Here is an 18,776-nt window from a genome sequence, read left to right on the forward strand (position 1 = left end):
TGAAGACACCTTACCCAGGTAAAGGAGAAAAGCATCAGCATAGACAGAAATTCTGTCAGTAGATTTGTAGCAAAGTACAAGCATCAACATCTAAGAGTTGCAGATCGCTGTTGCCAATGGTTCTAGGGATAGATTGAAAAGGGGAGGGGAACGTGGACCTCCTTGTTGTCACACATGAGTGCTTGGGTGTCACCGTCAAGGCTCTCAAATGCTTAGCAATACCACCCTAAACCAAAAGGGGATGCCATCATTTATACTTCATCCACAGTATGGAGGTTTGTAGACCAGAGGACCAATGACGTCAATTCCACTTTTGCCTACTCCGGATCCCACCTTATCCTGTCTCCACCTTAAAAGGACTCAAGCAACCAGAACATATTGTTCATGATGAACCAGGAGAACGTCCTTTGCACTGCGACCTTTCATCCTTTACTTTATACAGTTGATGTAATTTTGCACCCTCATGTGCTATTTATTTTCACATTTTTCTTCCATCTTTCATTAAATGGGTTTGTCATTTGACTCCTTGGATCTCTGAGTTGTTGAACCCATGTTGTTATATTCACACTGTCTACATAATGGGGAAGGGGTGTAAGAATGAAATGTTTTTATTAATAAGTGCTGAGGAGGAGGAATATAGTGTTTTGATAAAATCTACAAATACATTATTGAAACCAATTCTCTCAATCACCTGCCACTAGAAAGGCCAGTTTATGCTATCAGGTACCTTCTTTGTAGCAAGTGATAGGAGTGTTGTGGGAGTCTTGAGATTCTGGGCAGAATCAACAGCATGTAGAATTCTCTGAACATTATCTGGAGTTAGCGAAGTGAGCTTGATCAGGGTGAACTAATTTGTGAATAACTTTCTGTAAGTGACAGGCAAGAACTTTAGCTAAATGAGAAGAGCCTGAAAGTCTGACATAATGTAGGATCCTTGCTTTGTTTTAATGGCAATGTAAGGACAGCCATATTAACTCATGAATTTAGATGACCAGATGAGGTTGCCTCATTGATGCTGTAAAAAAAAGAGGGACAGATACAGTAATTGTTTCCAAAAGAAGACAATTACCTCAGATGGAATCCCATCCAAACCCACAGCTTAACATGCAGCCATGGAGTACAAAGCCTCCTTGAGTGCAATTATGTTGATGGGGCTATCCAAGAGATGCGCTTCATCATCTGTAAGGTGTGGAAGAGGTAGCTTGTCAGGAAACTCTTTGTAGACGGATGTTAGGGACATTGAAATTGCTAAAATAATCATGGAATTCCTTATGAATAATTTGAAGATCAGTAGATGCTAGGCTTGATTTAGTCCTAATAGGGGGGATTGTGCCAAATGTGTTGCAGTTTCTAATTCTTAGTGCAAGTAATTTCCTGGGCTTGGCACCCTATGTATAATAATAGGTCCTTGTGTGTTGAAACTCTGCTCTCTGAATCAACAGGACATTGAGTTCATTTCTAACCTTAACAATCTCTAGCCTGAGATGGTTGTTACCAAACAAGGGATGCGTTCCTTCCATTATCGAAAGGCTTGATTCTAAATCAGAGATTACCTGCCATTTAATACGGGAATGATGAGATGAAAATACAATAGTGAAGACTTGGATAAATCCTTTACGTGCCTCACAAACTACACAAGGATCACTTACTGACCACTAAATTTCTTTAGTTTGTTCCAAGCTACTCCCAAAATACCTTGTTATTTACAAGAAAAAAAAAAGATGCATTGAATTGCCAGGGAGGAGCACATAAAGAAGAATGAAGTTGATCTGAAAGACCCGATGAAATTAAATAAGCATTCAAAAATGATCGAGGTAAAGAGTGTCAGACAAGTTTATAATGAATGCAAGATTGTGTTTTATGGTGAGAGGAAAAAAATAAAAAAATAAAGAACTCTGTTACTGAAGGATTTAGTAAGCAAAAACCATCAACTAAGTTGAGGTTGGCGCAAATTTTACCTCAAGAAATGGTGGAACAGGGAATGTACTGAAACGCCAGTGGAGGGACTTTGCCTAATAGTGAATTAATTACTGATTTTGTATCAAATAGAACCAGCAACTCATAGTCATGGAATTTAAGAAGTTGATTGGCAAGATCAGGAAAATGCAAAGAACGATAAAACGTATAAGCATATGCAGATATGATCGTCAATTTGTGGCTCCCCATCTCAGCTAAGACATAGCAATGTTCATCATTACCTACTTCAAAGATTCTGATCTGTAAGTTTCTCCTGAAAAGAGTGAGCAAACCGCATTTTTGGAGGAAGTTGTTGAAGAAGCTGCAACATGAGAGCATTTGTTTTGGCATCAGTGAACATCAACCCCCTGTAAATGCAATTCCTGAATTAGGGCTATATCTGTACGATATCGGTGAAGAAAGTTTAGCAAACGTGTGATGAGAGGCCAAGTTCAGATCCCTGATGTTTCAAAAAATAATGTTAAGATTAGTCATGATAAAAATAACTAAAGAAAAACAGAAGAAGATCAGAGAGAGAGAAAGGAAAAAAATGGTGCTCAATGGTTTGCAAACTCACAATATCATTGAATTTAGTGTATCCTGACCCAGAATCCCAAACAGATTGTTCCATATCCTGTAATACTTCTCCGGAAACTCCATCCTCCTCTCTAAACATCAAACACCCAATCAATCAACAGAGATACCCTGTCGATCATGTAAACATACAAATTTAAACAATAGAAGGGAATCAGAGGCCCCACTCTTTACCCAATCCAGTCCCTCTGAGCATAAAATTGACAAAACAGCCAAGGATTATGGAAAATTGGGTCCACTGTTGATAAAAAATATTAAAGTATGGCAGAAAGGACAAGGATATGAAACAGCACCCGACAATTCAAGATGATACTGTGTAAATCCAGAATATGAGCAATGGAGTGTAAATTATTTACCAGAAAGAAGTGGATAAAGTCACTGCAGGTGAACAGCATAAAAATAATGTCCCAATGAAACTGAATACACAATGGGATGTGTGAAAATCATAACCTTATGATAAGCATTTAGAAGTCGTAGTGGACTCGACACTATCAACATTCAGACAGTGTTCAGACGCCATTAAGAAGGCTAACAGCATGTCAGGTTATATAGCGCCCTGATGTGTGGAGTACAAATCCAAGGAGATCCTGCTCAAGTTTTATAACACACTGGTGAGGCTTCATCTGGAGTACTGTGTGCAGTTTTGAACTCCAGGCTACAAAATGGACATAGCACTGCTGGAAATTGCTTTGTCCTGGGTATGATGCTAATCTTCATGCTACCCTGCAAGCTGGTCCTCCAACTTACAGGGAAAACTTTGGGGCAGTAAAAAAACCTCACATTGTTCCAGTGTGGTGCTGAGGTGTCACCCGTTGCACTTGGGTCTCAATCCAGATGGTTCAGCATTTGGTGGATGTGGCAATGCTTCCAACAACTGCTGGAAAAAGTCCAGAGAAGAGTGACTGGGCTGATTTTAGGGCTACAGGGGATTAATTATGAGGAAAGATTAAAAGAGCTGAGCCTTCACAGTTTAACCAAAAGAAGATTAAGAGGTGACATGATTGAAGTATTTAAAATTATGAAGGGATTTAGTCCAGTGGATTGAGACTGTCACTTAAAAATTAGTTCAAGAAGAACATGGGGACACAGTTAGAAACTTGTTAAGGGTAATTTTTGTACAAAACATTAGGAAATTTTTCATCACACAGAGAACCATAAACACTTGGAATAAGTGACCAAGTAGCGTGGTTGACTGGATGGCTTTAGGGACTTTCAAAACTCAATTTGATGTTATTTTGGAAGACTTAAGTGGATAAGACTGGCAAGCTTTGTTAGGCTGAATGGCCTGTTCCTTTCCAGATTGTTCTAATGGTCTAACTACAAATAGTACATGAATTGTAATAGGCTTAAAAAAACATGCTTATCTGCACTCAGGAACAAATGAACATACTAAGGCTATGTCTCGATTAACACATTTTCATTTAAAATGGAATTTTTTAAACAAAAATGATCTCTGTCCATGCTGAAATTTTCACATTGTTTGAAAAAGTATCCCTATTCATACTGAAATTCCGAAAACACATGGGATGTAGACATTTACATACACTGGGCATACGCATATCGAGCCAAAAAGCATTGAAGGAACTGTGCAGTGAAAGCTTTAGAGCCCCATGAAAATCAAATTCTCTTGTGTATTATGTTCTTTCAAAACTATTAACACACACTGAACTCTGATAGCATATTCACACCATCGAAAAAGGCACAAATTATTAAAGGAGCCACCCTTGTGACATCAATGTGCTGAATACAATTGAAAGTAACAGTTTTCAGAACTGGTGACGGTCATGTTGTCATTAAATAAAAACAAATAAAAGCAAATATTAAAGCGAAACTTAAAAGCAAAAGTGATCAACTCTATGGTCATTTATGACAGGATTTATTGCAAGCAGTCCACAGCAATTGAAGCGCATCTTGTACCAAACAACATTTGTAAAACACACTCAATAGAGAAAATGAATATGAATAAATGCAGGCATACCCACATGTGTCTATATCCTCTCTTTATGGCATTGTGCTTTCGTGTCCCTTTCTGTCCTGTAATATTCTGAGCTTGGCTGCATTCTACACTCATCTACTTTGTTAAGCGCCTTGTTATTAATTTTGCTGCGAATTGTGCTCCTCCTAACTGAGCAGATTAGTTTAAGTAACAAAGACTGATAACAGGCTGCCAACTGAGTTATTTACACTCTGATTTTCACGTGCCTCTGAATTTTTTGCAACAACAGTAACACTGCCAGCCACAGGATTTATTGCAAAACTGCAACCACTAGCAATTTATTTGCCTTTTGTGCATATATGTAGCATTCAATCTGTACAAAGCACAATTTAGATTACAGAGAAGCAGCTCAACACGTGTCATTGAAAGAAAGCAACTTTTCTAAGCTGACTAATTAGAATATTTTTTTCTTTTATGAAAAGTGACTTTTCTGTAAATGAGATGCTATAATAAGTAGAATCCATTCAGAAATGTGCCACGAAATAAGCGCTAATCAATTAGAGGGAAATTGCAGTATTATTTTTTTTTTTTTTAAACAGTGTTTCTGCCTGTCCACATTACAATACTTTTTAAATGTTTTTGTTTTAGGGGATTCAAAACGCTGGGCTAGTGTGAACAAAAGCTGAAAATGGAGATAAATCTCAGTGTTTTTCAATGAAATTCTGGTAATGTGGACAGGACCTAAACGGTAAAACAAAGTGGTGAGCATCTGCATGGATAGGTGCCATTGGTGATGAATTTATCTGTCACTTCATGAGCCTCATCCAGAGAATCGTATGTGCAGTGCACTGTACCATGGCTTAATGTCATCTTTGCTGGGTAGAGAAGAAGCACCTGAAGGGCCATCTTCTTTTACTTTCCTAATTGCAGGGCGTATCAGATGTCTGCATTGTGTTATAACAGGGCTAAGGTCCAGGCATTCTGAACACGATGAGACTCTTTTAGGATGTGCTGCTTATCCTTGTACATTAAAAATGTAATGACAACAGGACAAGACCCAGGTGAGTCTAACTCAGCCAGAGTAGATTGTTTGTGCCCTTATCATCTCAGGGGTGAAGTCACAAAGGTTTGGAAACCACATCCTGGATGGAAACAAGTTGAATTTGCCACGATCCACAGTGCCTTTACGCTCTACAATCCAAATGTTGTGCTGGTGTGTCTTGTTTTTCTGGTCAGTCATTCTTGTTTAAAGGGTGGACAACGACCAGAGACGTGAGCCCTCAGAAAACAAGCTGCCCTGGTAATTGTTGCCTGTTTTATCTATAGTTCAGTTCTAAATTTGGTGAAGTTAGTTTACATGGTTGCATTCAAGGTGTTTGTGTGCTCCATCAGAAAGTTCTTCATGACTTTCCAGTTGGAATTGTCACCACCATATCAGCACATTGAACTTCTCTGGAAAGTTAAAGGCAGCCAAATGAGTTCTGCATCCTGAAGAAGACTTTGCTGTAGATTGTAAGGTAAGTAGAAAGTTCATGGCTGCTTTGCTTGTACGAGGGATGTTCAAAAAGTTTCCACACTTTTTTTTTTACTCTATGTATTAAGAATTTCAAAAACAAATTCCATCACTTTTCTACATAGTCACCTTCGCTTGCGATGCAATTTTCCCAGCGTCATACCAACTTTGTAATGCCCAAGTACTACTCCTCCTGCCTTCACTATTTCCAACAAAAATATAAAAGTGCGGAAACCTTTTGAATGTCCCTCGTAGTAAAGGCGGGGATTAATATCTAAAGGAATGTGAAGGTGAAAGAGCACCAAGGTTTAGGCAACCATGACCATGAAGTATCACGCAACTCCAAACGCAGTGATTAACATTAAATGCTGAAGTGTGATCTATGAACAGAGCACCACACCACACACTGCTAGCACCCTTGTGGTACAAACAAGCCAAGTGGCTTCAAAACCTGCCTGGAAGAGCCAATCCTAGAAAGTCATGTTAATGCTAAATTCACATTTAACTTCAATAGAATATGAGTTTCTCATAGTTACTTAGAAAAATGGTATAATCTTTAACCCTCTGTAAATTAATATGAAATAGAAATGTCTTATCTATATCAGGGTGTTAATTAACCAAGTGAGGAAATAGACTTATTGCTAGCATGGACTGTTAGATGAGTTTGCAAATAGCAGATTGGCACACAGTTTTCTGACCAATTTGATATGAACATTTGAAAGTACGAATGCATGACCGAACATTGAGAAACACGAAACGAGATAAGTAAGCCCTAAATAGAAATTTCTTTAAACAAAAAGTTTTCTTTCCTTCAATATCGACTTTTTCTCTATTTTTGTGTTAATCATTTTGCTTTGAAATTTTACTAAAGCTTTTGTGAACATATTTGGTCTGTAGAATTGTAGCTCATGCACCCCCAAAACCCGACTACTAGAAAGCGCGGAAGTTGCCACCAGATTTACATGGCAAAGAAGCAGCTATGCTTATAAAATGAGGGACAGATAGAATCAGACCAACGCCTAGGCCCTACAGTATTTCCACCTCGCCACCCAAATATTAACACCACCCCAGGAAAATGCTAATATGGACTAAACACATCCAACACACAAATATATAAATATTCCTTATTTACTTTAATAACTATTTACAAACACAGTAAAGAAAAATCATAACAAAAGTATTAAACAAACACCACGGACAAACCCCCATACGATGATATTTACAGTCCTCGAAAAAATTTTTACTGTAAGTGAAGGAAATGGTTCTGGAAATGTAAACAGTGCTTAAAAGATAGAAAGATGTTCAGAACACTTCCTTTTAATAAACTGTTTCCCAGAACTTGGATAGTGAGTACAGAAATACCACCAGAGTCCAGAAGAATAGTCTTCAGAGGAGCTCCTCTTCTCAAAGAGCATCAGTGGACTGGATTGGGACAAAAAATAACCCACCGCCATTTTTATATCTGGTGGCCGAGCACCATCCTTCTCCTCTACGAATGCCCAGTTAATAAAAGGTTAAGGTGCTGCTGACAATAGAATCGATCGAAAAATAGCACAGTCAAAAAGTCCAGCCACATCCTTCTCTTCCGGTTTTATCGGTACAGTACTTACAAACCAGAAACTACAAATCCCACAAGCCCCTCTGCGTCAGTGCAAACCTGTTTAAAGGCATAGACCCCAATTTACAAACGGGAATCGGCGCCACAAGGGTTGTTATTTAGATTTAACAATCACTTAACGGGACACACAAATATACACACAAATAAAACCCCCTATGGTGTCCCACTACATATTTATTTGAGAAACCCGTCACAGTATTGTCAGAACTGTCCTATGAAGCAAACTAAAAGCTGCAGAACTTTGGTGATTTGGGACAAACACAGCTAAACTGCCCTTTAAACTTTACTTAGATTTCATTTAAATTTTACTCCAAGAGCTCCTCTCTTTTTATTCCAAACTGACAGATCTTGACAGGATCTTCAGAGAAGAATGGTGGAAAATCTCTAAATACAGATGTGTGAAGCTTGTCCTGTCAAACCCAAGAAGACTGCAGGCTGGAATTGCTGTCACAACGAAGTCCTGAATAAAGGGTCTGAACACTTGCGTTAATGGGATTACTTCGGTTTTTTATTTTTAATAAACTTTCAGGGTGGCACGGTAGCGCTGCTGCTTTGCACTAAGGAGATCTGGGTTCAGTTCCCGGATCCTCCCTGCGTGGATTTTGCATGTTCTCCCCGTGTCTGTTTGGGTTTCCTCCTGGTGCTCCGGTTTCCTCCTACGGTCCAAAGACATGCAGGTTAGGTGCACTGGCGATCCTAATTTGTCCCTAGTGTATGCTTGGTGTGTGTGTGTGTGTGTGCCCTGCGGTGGGCTGGCGCCCTGCCCGGAGTTTGTTTCCTGCCTTGCAACCTGTGTTGGCTGGGATTGTCTCCAGCAGACCCCTGTGACCCTGTAGTTGATATAGTGGGTTGGATAATGGATGGATGGGTAAACATTCATAAAATTCTTAAACTGATGTTTTCCCCTTGTCATTTTGGGTTACTGAATGTTGTACTAGAACTGTCCTATGAAGCAAACTAAAAGCTTCAGAACTTTGGTGATTTGGAACAAACACAGCTACACTGACCTTTACATTTTACTGTTTCTTTAAACAAGAATTGCTGTAATTATTTTGGTCACAGCCTCCAACCATTCCAGGTGGGACCATATTGTCTCCAGGCTTATTTATTGCAATATGGGGCTCATTGCACCAGGAGAAAAAAAAGCACAACCATTACAAGGGAGTTTTTTAATCCTTCTGTACTAAATTCAATATGTTTAAGGATAATAAATCGTACACTGCAAAAAATGAAATCTAAACAAGTATTCATATCATGACATTAAATCTTGTTTTCCTTATTGTAAGAATTATTGACTTCTCAAAAAAATTATATTTATGATAATTTAACTTACATTAAGAAATCTTGTCAAGTAAATTTTGCAAAACAACTCCCATTTAATTTTTTTTTTTGTATACTTTTTACATATGCATTTTTTTGCAGTGTGGTTAAGATTTGCATTGGGTGTGATGAGAATAGATAGGGTGCCAAGGATAGAGCTGCCAGGGTAGAAGAAAAGAGGAAGGCCTAAGAGAAGGTTTATGGATGTGATGAGAGAGGACATTAAGGTGATGGGTGTAACAGAACAAGATGCAGAAGACAGGACGATATGGAAGAAGATGATCCGCTGTGGTAACCCCTAACAGGAGCAGCCGAAAGAAGAAGTAGTATATAATTTGTAATTATTTTTTATTTTTCAGTCTGGCAAAGTTGGGTAACTAGCATCTTCTGTATATAGTGTGTCTCACACGCGTGAGTAGGGGGCCGCGGACGGACCTTAATATGTTCAGGAAGGAATACACCAGTAGGGAGTGGCGGGGTACTAACCTTTCTCTCTTTGTGTCTTACAGAAGAAAAGAAGCACCGCCGCCATGAGCCTGCCTCCTACAACTTCCCGCAGTACGCTACTTCCGCCCTTCCTCTGTCCACTACCCATGACGTCATCAATCTCATCTTCCACCCTGGCTCCTTCCCAGCATTCCTCCACTTCCGGCCCCTCCTACATAAATGTCCACCAACGCCATCTTTTGCTGTCAAATGCTTACTGAATGTTTTTTCATGTACTTTTGACCTGTTATAATTCATATTGTGGATTATTATTCAGTATACGGGGCCGGAAACTCCAAACCTTTATGCTGTTGTCTGATTACTCTTTTACAAGTGCTTTTACAAAGTATTCAGGCCTTTCACTTTTTTCAGATTTTGTTCCTTTGCAGCCTTGTGCAAACATGATTTAAGTTCAGTTTTTCTCTCATAAAATTACACTGAATACCCCAGAATTGCAAAGAGGAAAGGGAATCTTTGGAATTTTTGCAAATGTATTACAAATTAAAAAACTGAACTATAATATTGACACACGTATTCAAACCCTTTACTATGGCCTTTAAACACTGAGCAAGGTGTATGTCATTCTTTTCATCATCACTGAGAGATTTCTGCACCTTGTTTGGAGTCCAACCATAGTCCATTCAATTGAGTGGACCCACTTAGGAAAGGCAAATACCTGCATGTAGAAGCTCCTACTGTTGAGAAAAGAACAAGCCATTAGGTCGAGAGGATTGTCTGCAGAGCTTAGAGCCACCCGTCAAACTGAGTAATCATGGAAAAAAGGGCCATGCTAAGGGAGGTAACCAAGAACGCAATGGTCTGAAACACGCCACCAACCTAATGTTTATGACAGAGTTGCCAGACAGAAGCCTCTCTTCAGTAAAGACATATGGAAGCCCACTTAGAGTTTGCAAAAAGACTGCTAAATTGTGAGAACCAAGATTCTCTGGTGTGATAAAAGCAAGATTAGCATAATTTCTGGAGGAAACCAGGCACCAGTCATCACCTGTGCAATACCAATATTAATAATTCTTTGCTTTTCTCACTACTCAAAGCGCTCAGCAATTGCAGGGTAAGGGCCTTGCTCAAGGTCCCAACAGAGCCCCTTTATGGCATTTACTGGATTCGAACCGGCAACCTTCCGATTACCAGTGCAGATCCCTAGCCTCAGAGCCACCACCCTGCCAATTCCAACAAGGAAGCATGGTTTTGACAGCATTATGCTTCGTGGTTGTTTTTCTGCAGCAGTGAGTGGGAGACTAGTCATGGACAAGGGAAAGCTGAACAGAGAAAAGTACAGAGATATCCTTAATGATATGCTCTGGAACTCAGAACGAACTGAAGGTTCACCTTCCACCTGGACAAGGACCCTAAACAAATAGCACCAACATCAGAATGGTTTAGGGACAACTCTGAGTATGACCTTGAGTGACCCAGTGAGAGACCAGACTTGAACCAAATAGCTGTCTATCCAACCTGACGGATCTTGACAGGATCTTCAGAGAAGAATAGCAGAAAATCCCTGAGCTTGACCTGTCAAACCCAAGAAGACTGCAGGCTGGAACTGCTGTCACAACAAAGTGCTGAATAAAGGGTGTGTCAATGGGATACTACAGGTTTTTATTTTTAGTAAACATTCACAAAATTCTTACATCAATGTTTTCCCCTTGCATTTACTGAGTGTTGTTTAATATGAGAAAAAATAATGTAAATGATTTTAGCATAAGGATGCAACACAGGAAAATATGAGCAAAAAGTGAAGGGTGTAAATACTTTTGAGTCCATTGTATAAAGCTGCTTGCAGTATCTTTGCTTCTGCGAATCTACTATATAATAAAACACTAAGGACTGTGTGTGTGTGAGAAATCTGGTTAATAGGTTAGTTTGGCTGTGGTGTGATTGGTCAGTTTGGCTTTGGTGATGCAATCAAAAGAGGACGTGCGAGTGTGAGGCACTCAAGGAGGAGTAAAGGTGTATGAAGCACACTGAGAGTCACCTTTAAAGATGGAAAGTATAAAACAGGACAGAAGGTGCGAAAGGCGCCTCAGGATTAATGGAAACACACTCGAGAGAGGGAGCACCGATTCACACACATGCAAATACAGAGGAAAGGCGCTGAAAGTACATGTAGAACAAGAGATAGCAAATGTTTTTTAATTATTCATTTACTCTCCCTGTCTTTGAAAGGTACTGTAGCTAGTTAATAATAAAACTGTCAATAGTTTTGCTTTTATATATGAATATTTTTCTTTATACTTGAAATTCTACTGTAACAGTCTAAACTTTCCCGTGGCTATCAGCTTCTTTATTCAAAGACTGCAAACATTTATTTTTAGCTTTTCATACATTTGTAGCATTCAATATTGAAAGAAACTTTATATTTTTATAATAATATATTTAATTTTGTCTAAACTTTGCTGCTTCTATTACTACTACTAAAGAAGAGAGGAAAAATTGGAGTAATGGGAAATGCACATTCAGATACTTTGGTCTTATAAGGCCACCGTAGCTGAAATTTGCTAACAGGAAGCAGTATAAAAAAATGAATTCGCTGGACGAGTCAAAGGAATTGAAGTTTATTGGAGTTGATATTCTCAATCAATTCTCCATCATGTTTTTCCTGAATAAATGAGACACAATGTTCAAATCGGATTTACTGTTACAGCAGTCAATATGTGTATTTTCCTTTATTTGTGCAACATGTTTATTTCATTTTACATTGATCTGTGTCCATTTGATTTGCTTTGCTTTGCAAAGCATAAAAGTGACAGCTTGAAGATCTCCCTCTTTATTGCTCTTACAGTTTGTCATTTCTATGTAACATTCTGATTCTTAAGATCTCTGCTACAAACTTTATTTGAGCAAAGGGTTTTCAGAGATGAACTAGCTCCCCATTTGATGCCAATTCCTACCACCTCCTGTAGGTCCGAGCCTTCCACGACCCTAAACTTGGATTACTCAGCGGATTACTCAGAATAAGAAGGACCCCAGGCTTTTTCCACTGGCATGTCTTAAAAACCAAAGCATAAGTCCCTCTGCTACAGGAAAGTGTTTATATTTACAATTTCATGCCATCCTAGGCTGCCTTCTTCCCCATATTTAAACATCCCAACATTATTCCATGTTCTGTAGTTCCTCTCAAAGTGCATTTGACCATAAAAAGCACTTGCGAGCCTCCTTTTCTGTCTATAGTCTTTCACATCACGTCACTTTTTAGAAGGCCCCACCAACAGAGTTCAGAAAGAGTAATGGCCTGCTGCAACTCAGATTGACTTTCCTCACAAACCCATAGTCTTAACAAAAATCTCACTTACCTGTGAAAACACACAGGGAAAAGACAACAAATCCGAAAAGCAGAGACTTCATGATCTGATGAAGAGTGAAATTCAATGTCTTTGTTTAAAATCCAACAGTGAAGTGACTCTCTGCTTAGTCTGTGAGCTGACCACGACACAGCTGCCAGCTGAGGATTGCTGCCTGGTGCTGTCAGTCACTGAGGAACACTAATCGGGTGTGAGGCATTGAGTTACTGCGGGGAAGTGACCTACAAACACCTGTCCTGTGGAATCCGAGAAATGGAAGCTATAACAAAAAAGAAACTAACTTCAGTTTTGTGCTCCTAATGGCTGCAGGTCACCATGGTGGTCTGAACTGAGATTCTGTATCTGAGCCTGACTATTGTTATTATCATTATAAGTACTAGTAGTGGTATGTACTGTAGATAGATAGATAGATAGATAGATAGATAGATAGATATTTTTAATATTTTTCTTTCAACCTGTGCTTAACTCCTGATCCAAGCTTTGGTCATGTCACGGCTGGACTATTGCAGTTCTGCTGGCAGGAGTACCAGCATGAGTCACCAAGCTCCTGCAGATAATTCTACATACAGTAGCAATTCTCGCGTTCAACCAACCAAAAGCAGATCACTTCTCTTTTCAGGTCACTTCACTGGCTCCCGGTGGAAGTACTTATTAAGCTGAAATCATTGATGCTTCTTTGTAGAGTAGTCAATAGGTCAGCACCTATTTATATGGACACTCTTGTGAGGTCCTATGCTCCTTCACAATCACTATGGTCTGCTAATTGTGGCATCTAATGACACCACCTCTACATGGTTTCAAATCTCAGTCCATACTCTTTTCATATGTTGCTTCTGGCTGATGGAACAAAGCTGCCCGTCTCCATTTGAAATTCTGACTCCCTCAATGTGTTTAAGAGCTGTTTGAAGACCCTCTTGTTTTGGTGAGCTTCTGTCCAATTGATAAAGGCTTTCAAAGGTTCTTCTAACTAAGGAAGTGTAAATCATTTGCATTTTGTTTTGAGTTCCATGCTTGAGATAATCAAATATATAATGCAAGGTTATTATAGTTAACGAAAACTAAAATCAAAACTGAAACTATTATTAAAAAAAACATTTTCGTAAACTGAAATAAAATAATTAACAAAACTGAAATGAAAAACTAAAACTAAACAAAACTATTAAAGTAGCTGGAAAGACTAACTGAAATAAAATAATAATTTACTAAAAATATTTTTAGTTTTCATTTTTTGAATGAATATTCTTGCCATTAGTCTTTAACCCTTGTAACTTTTAACTCTAAAACAGAAAGTCATCCACGAAGGGCGGCTGTTCACACACCATTTGTGGTAACAGAGCAAGCTGAATACTGGTGTGTAAAGTGTGTGAAATAGAAAGTGATTCACATGCCTCCATTCTTCGGTTGTATATCAAGATGTAATTCAAACGCCTGAAATCGGAATGTGCTGGTCAATAAAACCTTTACCATATGGACAGAAAAACCACGAGTGAGAAACGTTTTAGCTTATTTCTCAGGTGCCTGCTTTTTGTTGACAGTAATTCACCTGCCACTTCACACAAGAGAAATCGTTTTACTTTCTAGTATACAAAGCATAGAAAAAGTATAATAATCATGAAAAAATTCGACATAGAGATTTTGATGAAACTTGACGTTTTAGACCTCCCTGAGTCCAAAAATACAGTTTTTTGGAATTATGTCTGTGTGCGTGTAAACACAGTATTCAAAAATGCAAGGAAATAGATAGATGAAATTTGGCCTGTGGTTGTTACACCAAAATTGTAGATCTCTATTAACTGTTGGGTTAAATCCGTCAACCAGAAGTTATCCTTTACCTTAACACATACTCCATTTTTTTTATTCATGCAGCTGCAGAGTTTGATTTATTCAACTTTACTTTTATAATAATTGCTCAATATATTATTAACTTGATTTTATTTGTTGTTGATGATTCTTTAATGTACATAATATTAAAATATAATCGTTGTCTTGCGATTTACTCCACAATTATCCATCCCCATATCTGAGTATACAAGAAAATCTAGGGGAGACCACTACCGATTTTTGAAAATAAAACAGCACTGATCAAGAGACTGACTAGGTCATCATAGAAGATCAGCATATTGTTACTGACCAGTCACTTTTGCTTTAAAAACATTGTTTAATAACAAATCGATACAAACTTTGTAAAATTCCTGAGTTGGCAATGTCTCTGCTGAACCACTGGTAGGTAGGTGAAGAGAGTCTGCCAAGTAATGAAAAACTAAACATATTAATGTGTTTTTGCATTTATTCTATATTTATTAATTTATCTTTTTTAGTTCATATTCACACCTCAAAATACATGATATTGTGAAAATAACCCAGTAGCAGAATTATATTTTAAAATATTTTCCCCCATTTTTCAATGATTCTCTCTCTCCCAAAATAGATAATTGAAATATCATATTCTTTTTTGCTCTTAACATCCGCTGTATCATACATATTACAAACCAGGTTTTCTGCCATCCTGATCTGGATGAACAGGTTTATGTAATGTATATATTGTTCTTAATCTCAGATGCTGTCTCTTTCGTTTTGTGCCCATCCACACTCCTATAACCTACTCTTGCTCTGCTCATTGATGGTTTACTGTTCTTATGCATGGGCTGTTCAAGTCTCACTTCCCCTAACCTTGACACTAAATACTTGTTTTTCTTTGTTCCCCTCAATACAGCTAGGTGGGATCTACACACTGATTCAAGCCTTAGAGTCCTGTTCTTCCTAAGCCCCAATGATTTTCATGATCACACCTGTCAGAACACAGTATAATCTGTTTATCTGATTTTAGATATCTTTTAAAGCCTGCAGGTGGCAAAATTCTTTCTATAAATTGTATGTGCCTGAGATGGAATCAGAGATCAATATGGCTGGTAGAAAGTAACAAAGCCCAGTATGGGAGATTATTGAGTGCAATATTGAAGGTATTCATTATAAGCACATTGTGTTGGAGCAGGATATGAGCTGTAGACATTCTGAGTAAAAAAACCCCACAAACCTTAAATTTCACCTAAATTTCATTAGAAATTGACCTGTTTCTGGGCAATGAAAGGAAAAGATAAAAAGTGCCAACATTGGTTCAGCACAAATGACACAGAAACTATTTTAAAAATTATAAAATTGTGTAAAATTGTTCATATTCAGTATCTGGTTTTGGTTATGCTTGTTTTTATCAGACAAAAGCAAAACCTGATAGTAAACCATGTAGTGTAGTAAGCTTCCACTAAGATTAAACACATATCCAAATTTGTTAAGTATACAGTTCTGTCTGATTGTGACTTAAAACTAAACTCTGTAGGAGTTTCATGCCATAATTACTAAAACTAGCACTGAAACTAATAGATATAAAAATGAAAATAGAAATGACATTGTGAAATAAAAACTAAGTTAAAACTAAAAATATACGATGAAGGAAAACTAAAACTAAACTGAATTTCCAAGTAAGGTAAATAAAAAAAAATATAGAAATAAAAACTAATATTAAAAGGCAAAACTATAATAACCTTGATATAACCTTCTCCTGTAACACTTGTTACTAAACAGTCCCCCAGACTGATTTTTACTTGATTATGTTGATGTATTTAATAATAATTCTTTATTTATTTGTCACATACATAGTTATACAGGACAACATGCAGTGAAATGCATCTTTTCGCATACCCCTTGGGGTCAGAGTGCAGGGCCAGCCATTGCACAGCGCCCCTGGAACAATTGAAGGTTAAGGGCATTGCTCAAGGGCCCAGCAGCATAGCATTTGTAAGTCACTTTCAATAAAATTATCTGCTAAGCACATAAATGTAAATATAAGTTAGGCAATAATAAACTGTAACACCACTGATTTTCTAGTTCCACACCACACAACAGAATAATCAGTGCAGGAAACATCCTAAACATCACTTAATGAATAATGGAGTGTGGAGGACTGCCGGCTTCCCATGCCGGTCCTCACCCCCAGGCCGCAAGGAGGAGCTCTCCCGACAGCAGGATCGTGCCCCGAGGTCCAGCAGGGCCTTATGGACTTTATAGTATTTATACGCGGCCCTGTTGGATACCTTGGGGACCACCAGGAGTCGCTGTGGGGGTCTTATGGGCTCTGTGATGCCTTATGACCCGGGAGTACATCACGGTCACGTGCGTGACGGGACGGAATGTCATGCTCCTTGGTTAAACTAATGGATTGATTGCCCTGACCCGGAAGGAGTAAGGAACTGTGGACTGCTGGGACAGGAACACTTCCGGGTCAGGGGCTATAAAAGGACGAAGGCTCAGTCCAGACACTGAGCTGTGCTGGGAGGGAGAGGAGCAAAGTGTCTGGGCGAGGAGGAGTGATTAGTATACTGTGTTAGAATTGGTTTATTGTTTATGAGTAGTGTGGAAGGTGCTTGGTGCACTGTGAAAAATAATAAAGAGTCTTGGACTTTTACCTGGGGTCTGGAGTTGTACCTGAGGGTTCAAGGGAGCACTAGCGCCCCCTTCTGCCACAGGAGGCAAAGCACCAATTTGGTCAGAAGGAGTGCCAGGTATTCTGATTGGTGGATGACAAGATTCAGCAGCATGACACAAAAGAGTGGTGGCTGTTGCTATAAGGTGGGCATGCCCTGTCCACCAGAGAGCAGCCCAATGAGGAGATAGATATGGGTGCATTCGACCACAACAATCTAATGGCTGTTTTTACTGTGTATTGAAGCATAATGTTGTAATTTGACTTATTCACCACACTGAGTTTGACGTCATCGACACAAGACTTGCCAGTATGTGTCTATTGTCAAGCTCAGTAGGCTGACGGAGCCAAGGTTTCAAACAAATTGAATCCTTTGCTTTAATTTCCACAATCAAAAACAAGTCAGGCCTCTTAGGTCTTTAACAATTAATTTGAGATAAATAATATCTTTTGTAGGTCTGTCCAAGATTGTTTATTATTTTTCTACTGAAATGAATTTTTTTAGATTTCATCTTTGTTCAATATTTATTCTGTTTTAGTTTTTTCACAATTCACTTTCAGTTTCTGTCATGTTTTATTCATTTTGTCTTACTCAACAAAAAGACAATACAGACACTTCACTGAAAGTCAAAAAACACGGTTTTCTTCTTTATAGATGTTAACTTGTATATCATTCATCTTGTATACCTGTCGACATGATAGATGAATTCATAAAAACTTGACTATCTGTGACAGAGTTTGATTGTTTAGTGATAATGTGGTTTCCAGTATAATCCTGAGATGCAGAAATCAAATTGGTAGTATAAAAATGGCATTTTTAAACATAAATGATCTCCATTCTCACTGGAGTTTATGCATTTTTTTTATTTTTAATATGATGCAATCTTGTATTTTAGGTTATCTACAACCTAAACATTCTAGATATATTCTAGGTATATCCAACTTGAAACTCTTCAGTGGCTTTTGTTAGAGAAACATTCTTGATCCTAGCTCCTTGTTTTTGATCCGTTGTTCTCTTTGGCAATAACATACAAAGGGTCGCAGGACTGCAGCAAGTATATAAGAAATCTATTCAAAAAGACATTTCAGTAGCATACGCTTGGAAGATCTTAGTCTTGCATTTTAACCATAGATATATTAACATTTCTTTGTTCAGTTTTGATAGATATAAATATATATGAGCACCTTTGGCATGTAGCTGATAACACACAAATCTTAAGGAGACCCAAGGTCAGAGGCTGCTTCCTAGATAAGTGTCTGAATACTTTAAACACATTGGCAAAAGTCAGCATAAAGCGCATTTGTTGTAATGGCAATCTTATGGCATCCTTTCAAAGATAAGTTGAAAGCTGCATTTTTTAGAACAAAGCTTGCTTATTTAAAACAGTTAGTGAAACCTTGGGAACCTAAGTGTCCATGATGCTAAAGTATAATTAAATGGTTTTCTACAACAATTTACCAAAATGTTTCCCAAATGTGGTCCCATCCAACTAAGCAAATATTCAGTTTGATTAGCACTTTGAACACAAGGTATGAGTTGTCGTTTCTCATTG

The 18,776-nt window shown here is 38.2% G+C and overlaps 1 protein-coding gene across 1 annotated transcript in view; it reads right to left on the reverse strand.

Annotated features, from left to right (window-relative positions):
• The window catches only part of LOC120525005 (acetylcholine receptor subunit beta-like), a 94,515-nt gene extending 81,634 nt beyond the window's left edge, over positions 1-12,881 (reverse strand). The window contains exon 1 of the mRNA XM_039746926.1: positions 12,738-12,881. Within this exon, the coding sequence (XP_039602860.1) occupies positions 12,738-12,789 (52 nt within the window). The 5' untranslated portion in view covers positions 12,790-12,881. The remainder of the gene's footprint in view (positions 1-12,737) is intronic.
• Positions 12,882-18,776: the final 5,895 nt, after the last annotated feature.

This window comes from Polypterus senegalus, chromosome 3, assembly GCF_016835505.1.
Source record: "Polypterus senegalus isolate Bchr_013 chromosome 3, ASM1683550v1, whole genome shotgun sequence".
NCBI classification, from domain to species: Eukaryota; Metazoa; Chordata; class Cladistia; order Polypteriformes; family Polypteridae; genus Polypterus; species Polypterus senegalus.